General features: G+C 38.0%; 1 protein-coding gene across 1 annotated transcript in view; it reads left to right on the top strand.

Annotated features, from left to right (window-relative positions):
- LOC113235295 (WD repeat-containing protein 19) overlaps nt 1-16,623 on the top strand; it is a 28,741-nt gene that overhangs the window by 5,954 nt on the left and 6,164 nt on the right. Inside the window, exons 6-18 of the mRNA XM_026470953.1 lie at nt 218-330; nt 1,614-1,760; nt 2,122-2,342; nt 4,070-4,192; nt 4,760-4,959; nt 5,746-5,946; nt 7,128-7,339; nt 8,238-8,325; nt 10,415-10,612; nt 11,871-12,755; nt 13,793-13,901; nt 14,719-14,868; nt 15,847-15,940. Coding sequence (XP_026326738.1) covers nt 218-330; nt 1,614-1,760; nt 2,122-2,342; nt 4,070-4,192; nt 4,760-4,959; nt 5,746-5,946; nt 7,128-7,339; nt 8,238-8,325; nt 10,415-10,612; nt 11,871-12,755; nt 13,793-13,901; nt 14,719-14,868; nt 15,847-15,940 — 2,741 coding nt within the window. The remainder of the gene's footprint in view (nt 1-217; nt 331-1,613; nt 1,761-2,121; nt 2,343-4,069; nt 4,193-4,759; nt 4,960-5,745; nt 5,947-7,127; nt 7,340-8,237; nt 8,326-10,414; nt 10,613-11,870; nt 12,756-13,792; nt 13,902-14,718; nt 14,869-15,846; nt 15,941-16,623) is intronic.

Raw genomic sequence — 16,623 nt, 5'->3', positions numbered from 1 at the left:
GCGTGCGTGCGTGCGTGCGTGCGTGCGTGCGTGCGTGCGTGCGTGCGCGCGTGCGCGTGCGTGTGTGTGTATCTTATTTTATTTTGAAACTGGTATTCTATTTCTTTAGCCTAGTTATTCTATATCCGGAGAAAACTTTTTCTTCATTGATAACAATTAACATTATTCTTGCCTTATAAGATGTACATTTAACCTTTCCATTTATGCTTTATTTTAGATTAAAGTTAATTTCGTTATGGAACAATGGTGAAGTGGCGGGCTCAGTGACGCCCCCTGGCGGCGCAGAGCGGTGCGAGTGGAGCTCCGACAAGCGATTGCTTGCTACTGCAGGTATAGTATTATAAGCTCACTAACGGCAAATAGAAAAATATTCTGCGCGTGGGAAATCTTTTAAAACGTTCTTGCACTTATCTCATAGCACTTGAACCATTTAAAACAAATTTCACCACATAAAAAATAAATTAAACGAAAGTAACTGAACAACATAAATATATATATGTACAATAAGTGTGTGGCAGGGGTAGAACATATGCGCAGCACTGATTATTTAAATTTAAAGATAAGTTCACATTTTAGATTTTACTTGATGGAAACTGACGATGAGGTCGACAATAGAGCAAGCACACTTAAGTAATGCCTATTCTCACTCGATTTTCTGCTTGTCCCCAATGTTGTGGATATGCAGATATATAAAACTTATTGATATAAAAATTGAAAGGCGATGGGGGTCGATTCAGAATCTTACGATAACTCAGTTGTCGACCAATTCGATTTGATATCATACAATTTCTTTTATTTTTATTCACAACACCCGAATCGAACGTCAAACTGCCGTATTCGAAACCGAACCGAAGTGACGGCACACCCGTACGATTACTTGAACTTCTCGACCGGCAAAGGTTACAAACGTTATTTAGAACACAGTTATCGAATGAGTTACCGAACGTCCTTTTGTTTATAAAGCAAGAATGTAATATGGATATCTCTTATTATTTTAAATAAATTCTGGATTTTGTTATATTTTATTAATTTATTTTAAATTAATAATGCTTTTAAAGTCTTAAAAAAAAAAGAATTTTCATTTTTCTTACGATATCGTATCCGAATCCAACGTTTAACCCGAATGTTCTGTATAGCTCGGAAAACGCCCTTCGAGAACGATATCCAATCGACCGATTCGGTTAAAATATCGATGACTATTAAATCGGGGTCCTGGTCCTTTAAAATACCAAGAATGAAAGAGAGTCATACACTTTTTCATTCTTGGTACTGTAAAGACTGATGCGTGCGGAGAATAATGTATGATATGTCAGGAACGTAGTCAGTAGAGTAAAAAAGTCGTTTATTGCCAGTAGTTCTATGTACTCAGTTCCATGTGGAACAATTGTAACCCAAAAGTTCCATACCACCCACTTCCCGCTTGTTCCTACTAGTTCAATATTAGTGGGAATAAAAGTTATTAAAAATAATAATAACAAAAATAATTTTGACAGTATATATTTTTAATTGTGGCCCGCAGTAGTTGTATTTGCATCATATGCACTTAATGAGAAATAAAATATGTATAGGGTTTTGAATAAAATTTATTATAGGTGATTTTTATTACGTCGTAGGTCGTGCGTACTTAAACGTGTACGTGACAGCGTTGCCTTGTCTGTACGCTGCGTACGGCACGCGGGTTATCACTCTCACTAGCTTGACAGAGGCTACGGTGTACCAGTGTATTCCTGTAGGGGATGAACCGGAATCCATTAATAAGTGTAAGTTGGCGTATAATTACTTTTATACAGCAGAACAACTTATAGCTTTAAAATAAGCTAATGTATAACAAGAAGCTCCATGACTTCGATGTTCCAGAAGTTAACGTTTGGCAATGGGGCTTGATGGTAGGACCAATTTGGTAAACAAATTTATCTAAATTTTTTAATTTATTTATTTATTACATTTAAAGCTCTAAAGAACAAAACATTGCAGTATAACATAAACATAACTAAGTTTTTCCATATACTAAGTTTTTCCGTATACTATTGGTTCTGGTCATTATTCTGGCAATCATAGTATATCCTAGTTTGAGACCAGGTGAGTGGTGAGATTGGTCTCACGTTCTTTCTTTGTTCTTAGCGGAGCCACTAGCTCTTGCAACCTACGCTCTACCAACGGAACCAAGCCTTATAGCGCTCGGAGCGTCTCACGTTTGCTGCGTGAGCGGCGCGCACGCATGGTTCTACCCACTAAGTGGGGGTTCAGCTTTAAGGAGGCAGTACCCTGCACCCGTGGACGTTATGAGGGTAGCCGGACAATATGCCGCGGCATTGTATCAAGGACGCGCTATGTTGCATTCGGTAAGTTTTAGTATCAAATTAACTTTTTTAAACTGTTTATATATTTAAGTGCTTGATCATATTGAACATGTCAGCCCCATTAGAAAAACAACACAACAAGAAAACCTTAATATAATTCAAAAAGGCGTCGAAAAACCAAATACAAAGACACGACAATAAGCACATAGAAAAATTCGTGAAGTTCGCAGGTTCGTTCCGTGGCTTAAGTTGGTATAGCGTCTGGCACGGTATAATAGAAGACATCGGTTCGAATCCGGCCGGTTCGAAGGATTTTTTTGCTGAGTGTTCGATCTTTGTATTAATAATTATAACAAACTAGTGGAGTAATTTCACATAAAAAACAATTGAATGTCAATTCATTAAAAATTATAATTCAAACAGATAAATCTTATCAAAATACTATTGTAGGGACACATGTGCTGACGTTACGATTTCAGCCCTCCTTGTGTGCACAGTCAGTCACCGTCTGTCGCGTGCCCGGTCCGAACGATTCCAGCAATATTCCTCGCCATAAGTAGTTCCGAGTAAACCTGTGTAAATCATGTAATTGTTTTGTACCGTATACTAACTGGCAGTGAACAATAAAAGTGTAACAAGTAAATTATAACGGAGTTTTGACTTTGTCTGGAATCCCCGTAGAGAGCACGTTAAATCCGGGTGGTTAATAAGACGACCCATAAAGTTCCTAAACTACTTAACATTGTGTATGTAAAATTTTGGCAGCACTATAAGTTGACTCCGTCAAAACGGACTGAAAGCGCCCAAAATTAAGTGTACCCAAACCAACCTGTGCAAATAACCGCGTTAAATAAACGTTGGTTTATGTGAAAAACAAATATATGCGATTTAGATCCGAACAAATAGTTTCATATCCTAAATGTCATGAGTTATTATGAAAAATTATGTACTAAACTATACATAATACTCAATATATTTATTGTCTTCATATGATACACAAGGTCTTAAAATTAAAATAATGTTAGTCATTTTAATTGTTCACTATCAATATATGTATAATTAATGGCACTGAGAAAATTCCCATTAAATTAAATTACAATAATATGAATATACAATATAACATAAATCAAGATTTATTTATTATTTATTAATTTAATTATTTAATTTTGTCATTAAATCCTTCACTTAAATTGTAGTAAAATTTATGAACTAAATTTTATATGTAGGGCGTCACTGTTAATTAATGCTCAACGTTATAAATATACAACCTCAAATGGCTTTGGTTGATTCCGCGTAACAGAGAAGTGTTGAATCAATAACTTTGGAAAAAATCTAGGAAAATAATAATCTAATATTGTAAAATTTAGGATATATGCTGATTAGTATGTGGTGTGAAAACACGACTCCTAAAAATTTTCACGATAGAAAAAAAAAACACAAACTTACCTCGAAATTTTACAAGAAAACAGCTGTATTCAATAGGTGGTTTACATATACCAATATTTACAAATACCAATTATTTTTCCTAATATCAAATGAACTAAATAGAATACATATTGCATCCGATACACATTTTTCGAATGGCTTTAATTTCGTTTGTATAATAATTTATTCTTGAATAAAGCCGTATAGTACGGGAAAAAATTGAATTCGAGCTGAGGTAGTATCGACTTTTAAAGAGACAAATGTTAACAATTAAAATAATGTAGTCTATATTCTAGAATAGAGTGTCTATATCACCCTCACATACTTTGTAATGTTTTTACCAGATTGAAGCACCTGACCCATCGTCTCCCGAAAAGGACGCCATCTTGTTCCCGGAACCGCACATGCAAGGAGCCAAAATAATGGACATCTACCTCACCAGCGACTTCTTCATATTTGTCACTGACGTAAGTGTAGTATACGCTCGGACATGGACACATAATTATATTATATGAATAGCATTAGAGTTCCTTGTGAAAGAGTTCTTCCAAGGAAGTACTGCCGCTTTGCCTATTTCTGCCGCCAAGCAGTAATGTTAGCATTACAGCGATCTATTTTTGAAGGGTAAGGGTGCCGGTGAAATTACAGGCATATGGGACTTTTCAATTCCATGAGCGGAGACGAGGCCTTGTCCCCCCTTAATACGAAGCCGAAACCACGGCGGGCGCGGTGGAGTATTACTGTACGCATTTCCACGTTGCCAAAGCTTGTGAATAAAAAATAAATTGAATTAGAAACTGACTAGGGTTGGGCAAACTACGTGCTATGTATTAATTAAAATATAAAATACTATCATGACGTGTATTGAACTGCAATTCTTACCAGACGAGCTTCGACCGCGCATCTCGCGCGCGTCTGTATCGCGTTTTACGCGCATTTGAATCAATACAAACGCATCAATATGCTTTTCGAGCTGTGCATAAGCTCTTACAGTTCGTTTCAACCCTATTGATTGTATTGTATCCTATGTGCAGCAAGGGCACATTGAGTACTTCGGCGTGGAGGAGTGGCGCTCGTGCGTGCGGCGCAAGCACACGTGCGCGCTGCGGTGCGTGCACTGCGACATCGGCGGCGCGCGCGCAGCCGTGCTCGACGTCAAGCGGCGCGCGCACGTCTACGCGCCAGCCAACGACGACTTGTGCGCCGTGCCGCGCCGGCAGCCCGACGAGGTCAAGTGAGTGAAGCAGCCCCGGCTGTCCACGGAGCCTTCGGAATATAAAGCTGAAAAAAAAAAAAATTGAATGGATTCTATTGCGAACAATGTGAACATTATTGATAAATATTTACTTTAGTGTCTTGAAAACAGTGACACATTTTATAATAAACTCGAACACGTGCCATAACTCTGTTAAAGTAATTTTTAAGTTTATTGAATGTCACGATGTTTGACCACCACGATATTCAATTATTTTTGTGAAATTTAGTTATAATTAAAATAAAATAAAAAAGTATTAATACAAAGATATAAGACGAAGAAAATATTCTTTCGATCCCGATGGATTCGAACCAACGTGTTCCAGCAAAACTGTACCAGACGCTATGCCAACTAAGCCATAGAACAGACTAGCCGAGCTTATGAATTTTCCTATGTGCTTGTTGCAGACCTTTGTTTTTGGTTTTTAACGACTTTTTTGTCGTAGCTCCATCTGACTCGGTTTTTGTGGTACTATTACTACTATAGTTTTAAACCTCGTGTGCAGATTTTGAATATGAACTGGTATGTTATTATAGAAGCGTATACATTGCCCCGTAAATAAATTTGTGACAACTGTCAGGAAGCAGGAAGCCTGTTTATTTTTGTTCCACATATTAATGTTATGTTTATCACTATTTTTCATAAAATAATTACTATTCTTCTTAACATAAATGATTTTTTTTAATTCTCTTATTATTTATTATTATTAACCTAGTATTATTTTTTACTCATACTTACACTTTCTTACTTTGTATTGATTTTCAGAGGAGTTATCTGGGATATTTGCCTATCAGACCGCAACGTGTTCATAATGTACACAGACGAGGCCGTCGAGACTTACTACTACGCGGCAAACAGCATCAACGGGTCGCACGTTGACTTCGTGTCTGCCACCAGTATACTGCCGGGACAGATCCCGCTTATACTGTTTTCGGGTGACATGTACTGTTACGCTAATGGAGGGGCGTAAGTACGATTTTCATCACACTTGCTCGTAAATAGTATGACTGCATGGCGGCTAACTTGACTATAATGCCCCAAATAAAACCATTACAGCCAAGGTCGGTATGGAGTTTTTTTTTAATTTGTAGCGCGACGTATTTCTATGGAAGGTCAGGTTTAAATTCTATTTTAATCCTCCTTGGTTAAAAATTAAAACATTTGCTTAAAATGTTATCTAAACAAAAATTTTATTGTAATTTAGCCACGTACTACTTAATTTTTTTTTTGCAAAATCCATAATTGTTGTGTTGTGAATCATATTTATTCATACAAGATTGTATTTATTTCCTCGCGCATGTGATGAAAAACATTGTATGTATCACAGACGGTAAAAAAATACGAAACTCGAGCTATTAAAGCCCTCCTTCGGCTTCGGGCTTCTAATAGACCCTCGTTGGCAATTTCTTATTTTCCGTCCTTAATACACAATGTAGTATTACGGTATTATTTTGTAAAGTCCAGTTTTCGTATTCCTTTAAGTTTTACGATACGCTTGAATCTGCTAATGACCTTAAGTCTAAACTGTCAAGGTAAACAGGCATCGTTGACCTTATCATCACTTTCCATCTTAACTTCTTTAAATAAAAAATGGCTTTAAAAAATTGCACAATGGTCACTTTTCAGTTGTCATTTTTCAGAATATTGCCATAGTTGTGTTGAATGAATGACAACATAGAACAGTAATGTATATTTTAATTATACTATATATTACAATAAATTTATCGTACAAGAGGTGTATGTGCACAAGAAATCGTGGTATTGCTAAGTAGTAATATCTTCCAGGCAAGCTTGAAGATAGAAACTTAGGAGAGGCAAATTGTATAGGCACGCATGACTTATTATTTTCCTGTTAATATATTGAATTCTGTAGAAAGAGTAGACTTTTTGTTTTTTTAACGTAGATTTGGAAAGTATAAAAAATACTACAAAATGAAATTAAATTTGAGTCAATTTAATAACAGTAAATTGGCAACATGAGAGGCAGACACTCGAGTGTGAAGATAGAGACCTGATATCCGAGAACCGACGAAATTTAAAAACGTTCTGTGATTATCCTATAACAGAAATAGATATATTGAACTAATAGAAATCCAAGAATAACTTGTGATATTTTTGTTAAATTGAACGAAATTTTGTCATTGCAGAGTACAAAAAGTATCTCTTGACTCGCACAACACTAGTGGCCTAGCGGACCCGGATGCAGAGAAACGTTTAGCGAACCAGAGAAAACATATTGAGAAGCTCTTGTTGTTGAGACGGTTCAGTGAAGCGTGGTTATTTTGCGATGCAGTGGACGAAGTGGACGTGTGGAAGAAGATGGGGGAGACTGCAGTTGCCGAGCTCAATGTGGAATTTGGTAAGAAATAATTTGATCATAGTGTAACTTTGTACTGCATCGTCATATTCAGCCAGGTTGTTCCCTGCTGAATACAGGGCCTTGTCATCTTTATTATTACTACCAGCTATTTATAAATACATTGTTTAATATGTATATTAATCTCGATTTTGAAAATTTCAATAAATTACGATTTGTAGAATATTTAGAACACCTCTCACGTGCGGTAGCACATAAAAATTATTTTGGTAGTGGGTGCTTTCTTTTGCTCACACCAAGTTATCACCGTTTAGAGCGATCTATTTAAATATTTTTATTTCTGTACGAAAGAAAAATCTGAATAATTATTAAAAGTGATGGAACAAAGGTTCTTGCTTGTGACGTTATCGTTAGTCCTGCGAGCTTGTTAGTATTTTACAAATATATTCCAAGATATTCATATATTTTTTTGTAAAAATTGTCTTCTAGTTTGTTTTTATTGATACAATGATCGAACAACACAAAGAAAAATTCCATCGACCTGACTGGACTCGGACTCGAAGTTCAGTCAGACGTAGACTAATTTGAGAAAAAGTTCGGTATTAAATACAAGATGACGTTAAAATCAGCGAATAGTAGCGCCGTGCTGACCCTTCTTCCTTCTTACTCTAACCTCACCGTAGAGGGATCAAAACTCGGTAGATTAAACACTGTAGCAGCATGTGTAGAGACTTGATGCTTGAGAAGTTGACGCACTATGCAGCAAAAACCATTAGGGATACCGTAAACAAGACACACTCACGCCTTCAAGCGTTCACTACTATTTGTTGAATCTCATACGTTGCCCGACGCAGTCAGAATGCCTATATTATGCGTTACACCTTCATACACTATATGCTTGATTTTACAATGATTTCAAAGAAAAAAACATTTTTTTCAGCAATCCGAGTTTACACCCGACTTAGCGATGTCGCGATGGTCTGGGCATTGGAAGACGCGTCGCATATTGAGGATATTTCTATTCTTTGGTAAGTTTATTTGGCGCAGCAGTGTTTCACAGCGCCAACCACCCTATATATTATCACCAGAGATAAAAAAATATATTTACCCAAACTTCAAGTAATAATAATAGATATTTACTTCAAAAATCATCGCATGATTAATGGTAGTAGTTCATTGAGAAAGTGGTTGCTTTTAAATTGGTAGATCGACGATGGCGACGTGTACTTCGACTTTAATTTCTAAGTTACGTACTTTTCGAGTTCTTAGGTTTTCGCGATTGTTACACTTAGGAAATGAAACTATTTTTCAGATTTAAATTACGTATGTTGGTAGATAGATAAATAATACACTTTATTGCTTACACACAAAAACAAAAAAGGTACATAGACTACTAAGAATTAATGTGGGCAAAGGCGGCTTCATCGCTCAGAGATCTCTTCTAGACAACCTTTGAGGCAGAGGAGAATTGAACAGAAAGGGAGACGTAGTGTGCCTGTGGTAAAAATGTAAATACATTTATACGGTCTGTTTGTACAATTCAGTCAGGTCAAGTAGTCTGCTCGGAGGTTTAGTCAGGACTGCCCTTGTTGTTCATTGTCAAAAGAAAGCATGGTCGGTCGTCGTCTTTTGTCCAAAGAAAGTCGGTCGAATTTCGAATTGCTGTCAGTCTAGTAACTCTGTCTTTGTGGCCTGTTAGTCTGGTCAGCCATGGAGGCTGGACGCGACAGCATTATTAAAAAGTTGCATTATCATATTGTCAAATAATACATGTAATAAAGTATAAGACAAATACTAAGGTTTCCTCAACCACACCAACATTTCCGGCCCTTTACAGGTCAAAGGCGTGACCCGATTTAGATCCGAAAATTGTTTATTTCTAACGTATTGTGAATGGTTAGTAGTACCTGGGTTTTGAAGAGGGTGTTAGAAATCGTGTGGAGTCCCAACCCGCATTGAACATGCCAGAGTGTATAGACCCTCTTCCATGTTCATTGCGGTTATAAATATTTTAGTACTGCCACATTACTTATTTCTGCCAAGTCGAGCATTACTACGTTTCGGGTTTGAAGGGTAAAGGTGCTGGTGAAATTAAAAGCACATGGGACTTATTAATTTATAATAATAATAATAACGCAAAAAGAGTAAGATTAATTGTATTAATATATACACCAGCATATTTAGCAGAACAAAATACATTGAGAATATAAAACAGTAACATTTATATTTAAATAAATAATAATAACAATTACGCACACACTCAACATAGCCCACGCACTAGAGAAAACCTGTGTCGCGGGTGCCATGGACACACACATAGACAACCACAAATTAAACCCAAACTCACGAGAGATATAAACGTAGGCCATAGAAATATTTTTCCCGGCTCGGGGATAACCGTTTGGCCACGGAAGCAGTTAACTTGTGTCGGCGCAGTGGAAGTGCCGCTCAGATCTTTGTGTTTTAAAGCTCTGAATGACAAAGCAACTATTACGGACAGGCATATCGCTTACTACCAGGCTCACAACTTGTTTGAGTATATAACCAGAAATAGAGACGAAATGTCATTTAATTTGTTTGAAAACTATTCTGCCAAATAGCGCTCCGATTGGCCAACCCGAATTCGAAACAATTGACGGGTGTCGTCAATTGTTTCACCTCAAACAACCAGTTTAACTTGAGCTGTGCTATAATGGAAGAAAAGAAAAATTTGACATTTAATATTTAATTACCGGTGAAATGTGATTCCGTTTGTTTTGTAATTAGATGTTTTGCTGTTTTTCTTACATCACCGAATGGAATAGCCCCCGTTGTTAGAGATATTATATTTATTACAATAAATACAAAATATTTCTGGAATATACGGAGATGTACACACAGGTCAGTTGTTGGCGCTGTACTTTTTCAGTTTGTGATTTCAGCGCAAACGAAACTTGATATTTAAAAGTGATATAAGGCCCATTTACTTGATGAGTTGCCATGGATGGATGGCCCTTATTTAGTTTCTATTTCTGATTATATACTCGATGGTCCCTTTACTCGGCATCATAAAAAAAGACCCGTCCCCAGTGTGCCGTACGCGTTGGCAATTCAAGGCAAGTTTAGTTCGTAACTCAGTGGGATGCTGTGCGCGTGTCTGGGCAAGGGCGAGGCGGCGGCGCGTTGGCTGGAGGGCGCGCCCAATGCGGCGCTGTACGCACTAGAGCTGCACGCGGCGCGGGGAGACTGGGCGCGGGCCGCCGCCATCGCCGCCTCCTCCTGCGCCGCCCAAGCGCCTGCCATCACTCTGCATCGGGCACAGCACCTGGAGCTCACGTGCGTACTTTTCTCGAACACTTATGCTTTTCTTTCCAACTGATAACATGCACGGAACCTTACTTAACCCTGGGTATAATAAAGCCACATCGACCCCTCCTACGTCAAGTATCGTATGTCGAAATTGCCAAGTTTACAGGGGAGCGTTTTAAAGTTCTGGATTCACTGAAATAAGCATAACACGTGAATTTAGCATTTCTCAGTTTTATTCGAGAACGAGTTTTACAGTAACGAGGTTTGCCGAATAAAACTGAGAAATGCTAAAGTCACGTGTTATGCCCATTTCAGTGAATTCAAAACTTTAAAACGCTCCCCTGTCAACTTGGCGATTGCGACATACGATATTTTAAGTAGGAGGGGTCGACATGTGATTATACGTCAAAAGTGCTTTAAATCACATGAAGATGAGAAAATTAATGCGAAGTACACGAAACAAATTATTTATTATGTGAAATTTTAAAATTCTCCTAGTTAAGCATAAAAAGTTATTGACTAATTTCGTTCGTAAAATCTTTACAGCTCTCTTCTGAAGTTAACATTTTGGACATGTGACCTTATTATTCCAGAATTACCTTCATCAAAATATTTTTTATACAAAACATTTGACCATTGCGTACAATATCGAAATGACTACGTACCGCACAAAAAAAATACAACGCTCCGATCTATGTATATAAAAACAACACTTAAAGTGGAAAAAACAAAGATAAATTAATGTATCTTACCATCGTCATTTATTGTCGTCTTTAGAACACAATTTTATTTGTGACACAGTTAACGTCACACAGTGCTGTTCTCATAAGTCCGTGAATTAATTCGTAAAACCTACTCTAAAAAATGTACAATAAACACAGATAATTTGTATGCAATTATCATTTAAAGTAGAGCTGCTTGTGAAAGAGTTCGCCCAGGGAAGTACTGCCACCTTACCTATATCTCCCGCCAAGTAATAATGCTCACATTATTGCGTTCCGGTTTTGAAGGGTAAGGGTGCTCGTGAAATTACAGGTACATGGGACTTGTCAACTTGTGTCTCAGGGTGACGGACGCAGTGGCAGTGCCCCTCAGATCTTTGTGAATTAAATTTTTGAGTGGCACTGAACTGTTATGGATAGGCGTGTCGCTTACTACCAGGCGCAAGACTCGTTCTTCCTGTAACTTGGTATCACAAAAAAAGAATAATTTCCTGAGCCATGTCGATAGGATTTCATATTATATGGAGCCTTCGGTGTTGATTGATGCTATCTGTATGTTACAGTGCGGACTACCACGAAGCCCTGGCAAGCTACGAAAAGAGTCTAATAACAGATTCCACTGACGATCCAAAAACAATAGAACATAACAACAAATGCGAAGCGGGCATAGCACGAATGTCTATCCGATGTAGTGACGTCATGCGCGGAGTTACCATGGCTCTAAAACATGCAAACGATACCATGCTACTAAAAGATTGCGCGCAAATACTCGAAGAAGAAAAACAATACAGCCACGCCGCCGCTTTATACGATCACGCTGGCAACACTGAAAAAGCAGCCTCTCTATACATAAAACTCAAGTCTTGGTTAAAAGTGGAAGCGTTACTACCGAAAATAAACTCACCCAGTATTCACATACAGTATGCTAAAGCGAAAGAAGCTGAGGGAAGATACAACGACGCGTTGAAATCTTACTTAAAAGCGCAGGATTACGAATCTGCTATACGACTGTATTTGGATAAATTGAATGATATTGACGAAGCTGTAAATTTAGTTCAGGAAACGAAATCAGTACAAGGAGCGAAGATGGTTGCTAATTATTTTCAGAATAGTGACGATCCGACGTCGGCTATAAAATTTCTCGTCATGTCTCTGTGCTACGATGAAGCCTTTCAACTTGCCAGAAAGAATGGGAAGTTACATTTATACGGAGAAATATTGATACAAACTTCACAAGCTAGGCCTGAAGATTTTAAGAGTTTAGCGTTGCATTTCGAAGGGGAGAAGAATCATTTGTTGGCGGGAAAGTTCTATTTTCATGCTGGTGAATATTCTAAGGCAATATCGCACTTGCTGAAGACTGGCGGATCTGAAGAGGAGGAGAGTGAAGGAATAAGTATTGCCATTGATGCTGCTGCCGCTAGTGACGATGAAAGACTGACTCGCCGGTAAGTGCATCACCTATTCAAAAGTCCATTTCACATAGGATGGGTACTGTGACATTTCAAATTTTTACGTTGCATGCATACTATTTTTAACTAATCTCTCAACCAGCTTACAAAAATAAATAGTAAATTTGTTATAATATTCCAAAAACAAACAACATTTGTTAGCGTTGTAATTTTAAGTAAAAATTACCGTATATTAAGTAGATATAAACAAAAACGATAAGATAAAAATAAATTACCCCAATAACTTACAACAAAATATTTTTCAATAGAGATTGACATCATAGAATCGATGAATAATCGAATCAGCTATTATGTATCTCACGTCAATACGAGTGCATATACCTAGTATGCGGGACGATTTATTTTGTTTTGAGTTTTGCATATTACTCAAATTTGCTGTTGATGTTATGTTTTGTTGTTGACGTTTTGTTTGGTTATTGTTGATTTTTTATTTATAGTGTATTTTTTTTAGTAACTTAATAATATAATGACCGAATTCTTTTTGCTTTGTTTATTATTTGTTCTCAAATTATTGTCCCTAAATCGGTCCTCTTTTCATTACAAATTATCTCGAAAATCGATTGAAATATCTATTACATCCCTAGACTTCAAATCTCAAACGTCACTGTACCCATGCTATGTGAAATGAACTGTAAAAAGCTTTCTATGACCCACTGCTATGGTGCTTTTGATTCTAGTTAGTTTCATCATTATCATCAAGCCATTTATACGTCCCACTGTTGGGCACGGGTTTCCTCTTAGGTGAGGATTTAGGCTGCAGTCTGACCGCGCGTCCATTGCGTGTTGGGGTTTTGACACGTTTTCCTTTACCGAAAGCTCGTACATCAATTCCGGAAAACTCAAGAGGTGCGTCAATGTAATGGCAGTTCCCCGATACTAAAAAAAACAGAAGCGATTAAATTGTAAGGGGCATCGGATTTTATTGGCATTTGTAGGACCCACACAGGAAAAGTTTTAAAATATCACCAGTATTATCAGTTCATTAAAGAAATGCCCAAATCGTTAACTTGCAGGCTAATAGAATTCCTGCTAGGAGAAACCGACGGCACGCCTCGCGAACCACGACACTTGTTCCGCCTTTACATGGCCAAGAGGCAGTTCGCTGAAGCTGCCAAGACTGCGGTAAGTTCTCATGAGCGACTGTAAAATGCTTGTAAACTGTAAACAACAACACACATAAACAAATTAGACTTTGAAACACGCGATGATTAGTAAAAAACTTTGTATTTTTTAAGTTATTGAACGTCACAATGTTTGACCACCATGATATTCAATAATTTTTTAACCGACTTCAAAAAAGGAGGAGGTTCTCAATTCGACTGTATGTTCTTTTTTTTGTATGTATGTTATGCGATAACTCCGGTATTTGTGAACCGATTTTCATGATTCTTTTTTTGTTGGAAAGGGGGTACATGGAAGTATCCCAGTGGTCCCATTTCATTTTGAAGAAAATCATCCACTTTGAAGGGTGGCTGCTCACGCATGAAGATTCATTTTTATAAATAGCGCCTAACTTTAATTTAGGAGCATTTACTTTAATGGTTGATTTTGATATTTCTCCAATTCAAGGCGCTTTTCTCTCAATATACTTTGAGTAGTGAGAACCGATTTTTATTATCTCCGGTGTCAAGTCCTGTATAGTGGAGAACTAGGGGATATTTCAATAAAACTTAGCAAATAGACGTAATGCCACGTACTTTTGAGGTCGGTTTTTTTAGTACTCTGTACTGACATTATGTGAAATTACTCTCTACTACTTTGTTATGATTATTAATACAAAGATCGATTGGTTGGCATAGCGTCTTACTTACTTTAATTACAAAGCTCGAGTCATTAAAGCCCTCAGCCTTCGGCTTCGGGCTTCTAACAATTTCTTTTTAGTAACTTCTTATTTCCTGCCCTTAATACATAATGAGCTATTTTTCGGACTGGTTTCCAGGTGATCATAGCAGGTGCAGAATGCCGCGCAGGCAAATACCGCGAAGCGCGCGACGTGGTGCGATCCATGTGCGTGTCGCTGCGATCGCGGCGAATGCCCGTGCCGAGAGACATGCGTCATGCGACTGCCACACTGCACTCGTACATACTTGTAAGTAGTGATTACGAGTCGATACTACGTCGTACAGTATACGGTAAAAGTTTTACCGTATACTGTACGACGCATGTCAGTAGCGTTCTATGTAGGTCAGTTGATATAAAGAAATATTGAATATGGCTTTTTCCTTGTAAAATTTCGAGGTAAGTTTGCGTTTTTTTTCTATTGTGAAAATTTTTACGAATCCTACAGTAATCCGTGTATATCCTCAATTCCACTATATATTTTATTTCAAAGTGATTGTCACGGAATCATCCAAATCAGTTTGAGACTGTCGAGTCTGGGATGGGAAAAACGCGGCTAAAATTGCGCTTCTTTTCATGACTAAATAGGTTGATGAGAAACGGCGATTCAGTGGGTTGATGAAATATTTACCTATTTTTGCCAAACGTAATTTGATCATTACTGCAACCCGGTGTGGGTAACACACATGTCAACTTTTTGTCACAGGGTGACGGGCGCAGTGGCAATGCCCTCTTTACTGCGCACTGCATCCGTTTGAAAACTGCAAGAAAACTCTGACCCACTTCATATGTTGCTTGTGGATTAATGGATCGTCATTTCTCGGATTCGGAACTTAGTGCGCAAAACCTCTAACTGCTATATATAGGCGTGTTGCCTACCACTAGGCGTACTCGTTCGTTCCATCACTTTGTATCATAAAAAACCTTACGCCTTTGGCAGTTTTCAATTAGTATTGAAAACTGCTAGAGGCGTAAGTTTTTTTGCTTTATTTGGCTCAAAGCCGTAGCCCGCCACTTCAAATCGGGTTTGGGACTTCACACGTTTTTATAGATTGTAATCCGTTGATATGCAGGTTTTTCTTCACTTTTTGCGAGGGGTATGTTTCTTGAACATTCACAATTTGTGTTTCGAACGGGTTAGGTGAAACCGTCGGCCTTTCTTTTACTGGGTTATCACCATCATTGAGCAGCTCAAGAATAATTTATTGTACTCTGTGCAATATTTCAGGTGCGAACCCACGTGAAGCGTGGACGCCACGAGTTAGCCGCAAGACTACTGCTACGTATCGCGGCAGACGTATCGTTTTTCCCTACACAGCAACGTAAGTTTTTTCTATCTCTTCCACGTTAAAAACCTTTAAGGCGAGGTATTAACTGCCGTAAAGGTTTTTAACTTTTTTTTAATTTAACTGCCTCCGTGGCCGAACGGTTACCATGCCGGACTGCCACGAAGAGGTCCCAGGTTCGATTCCCGGGCCGGGAGAAATATTTGTATGGCCTACATTTATTTCTCTCGTGAGTTTGGGTGTAATTTGTGGTTGTTTATGTGTGTGTCCATGGCACCCGCGACACAGGGTTTCCCTAGTGCGGGGGGTATGTTGAGTGTGTGCGTTATTATTATTGTTATTATTATTATTATTATTTGAACGTGAACCTAGATTTTAGGTGGTGAGGTGTGGGGGATCGTCCCTCACGTCCCGCAATCCGCGCGTTTAAAATTAGTATGAATAAAATAAAAACAGGCGGTGAAAATTTGTCACAGCTGACGTTCGATGACGACTGACTAGGCAACGGGTGGCGCGGCGTGTCGTTAAGCAGCTGAGGTAATTGTCAAGTTTTCGGATCAATATGAATTTGATAAGTATAGATAGAGTTTCAGGGGGCCTCACACAACCTCTTAAAACAATATTACTTTAACCTTACATTGACTTTTCGTACCATAACGCGCTTAAAGTAAGCTTATTTGTAATGTTAAAACTAAGATGTTTTATTGGCAGCTTTGTGA

Source organism: Hyposmocoma kahamanoa, unplaced genomic scaffold (genome assembly GCF_003589595.1).
Source record: "Hyposmocoma kahamanoa isolate Upper Pololo Valley unplaced genomic scaffold, ASM358959v1 87, whole genome shotgun sequence".
Taxonomy (NCBI): Eukaryota; Metazoa; Arthropoda; class Insecta; order Lepidoptera; family Cosmopterigidae; genus Hyposmocoma; species Hyposmocoma kahamanoa.
The sequence above is the reverse complement of the archived record's forward strand: the minus strand, read 5'-3'. Positions and strand labels throughout refer to the sequence as shown.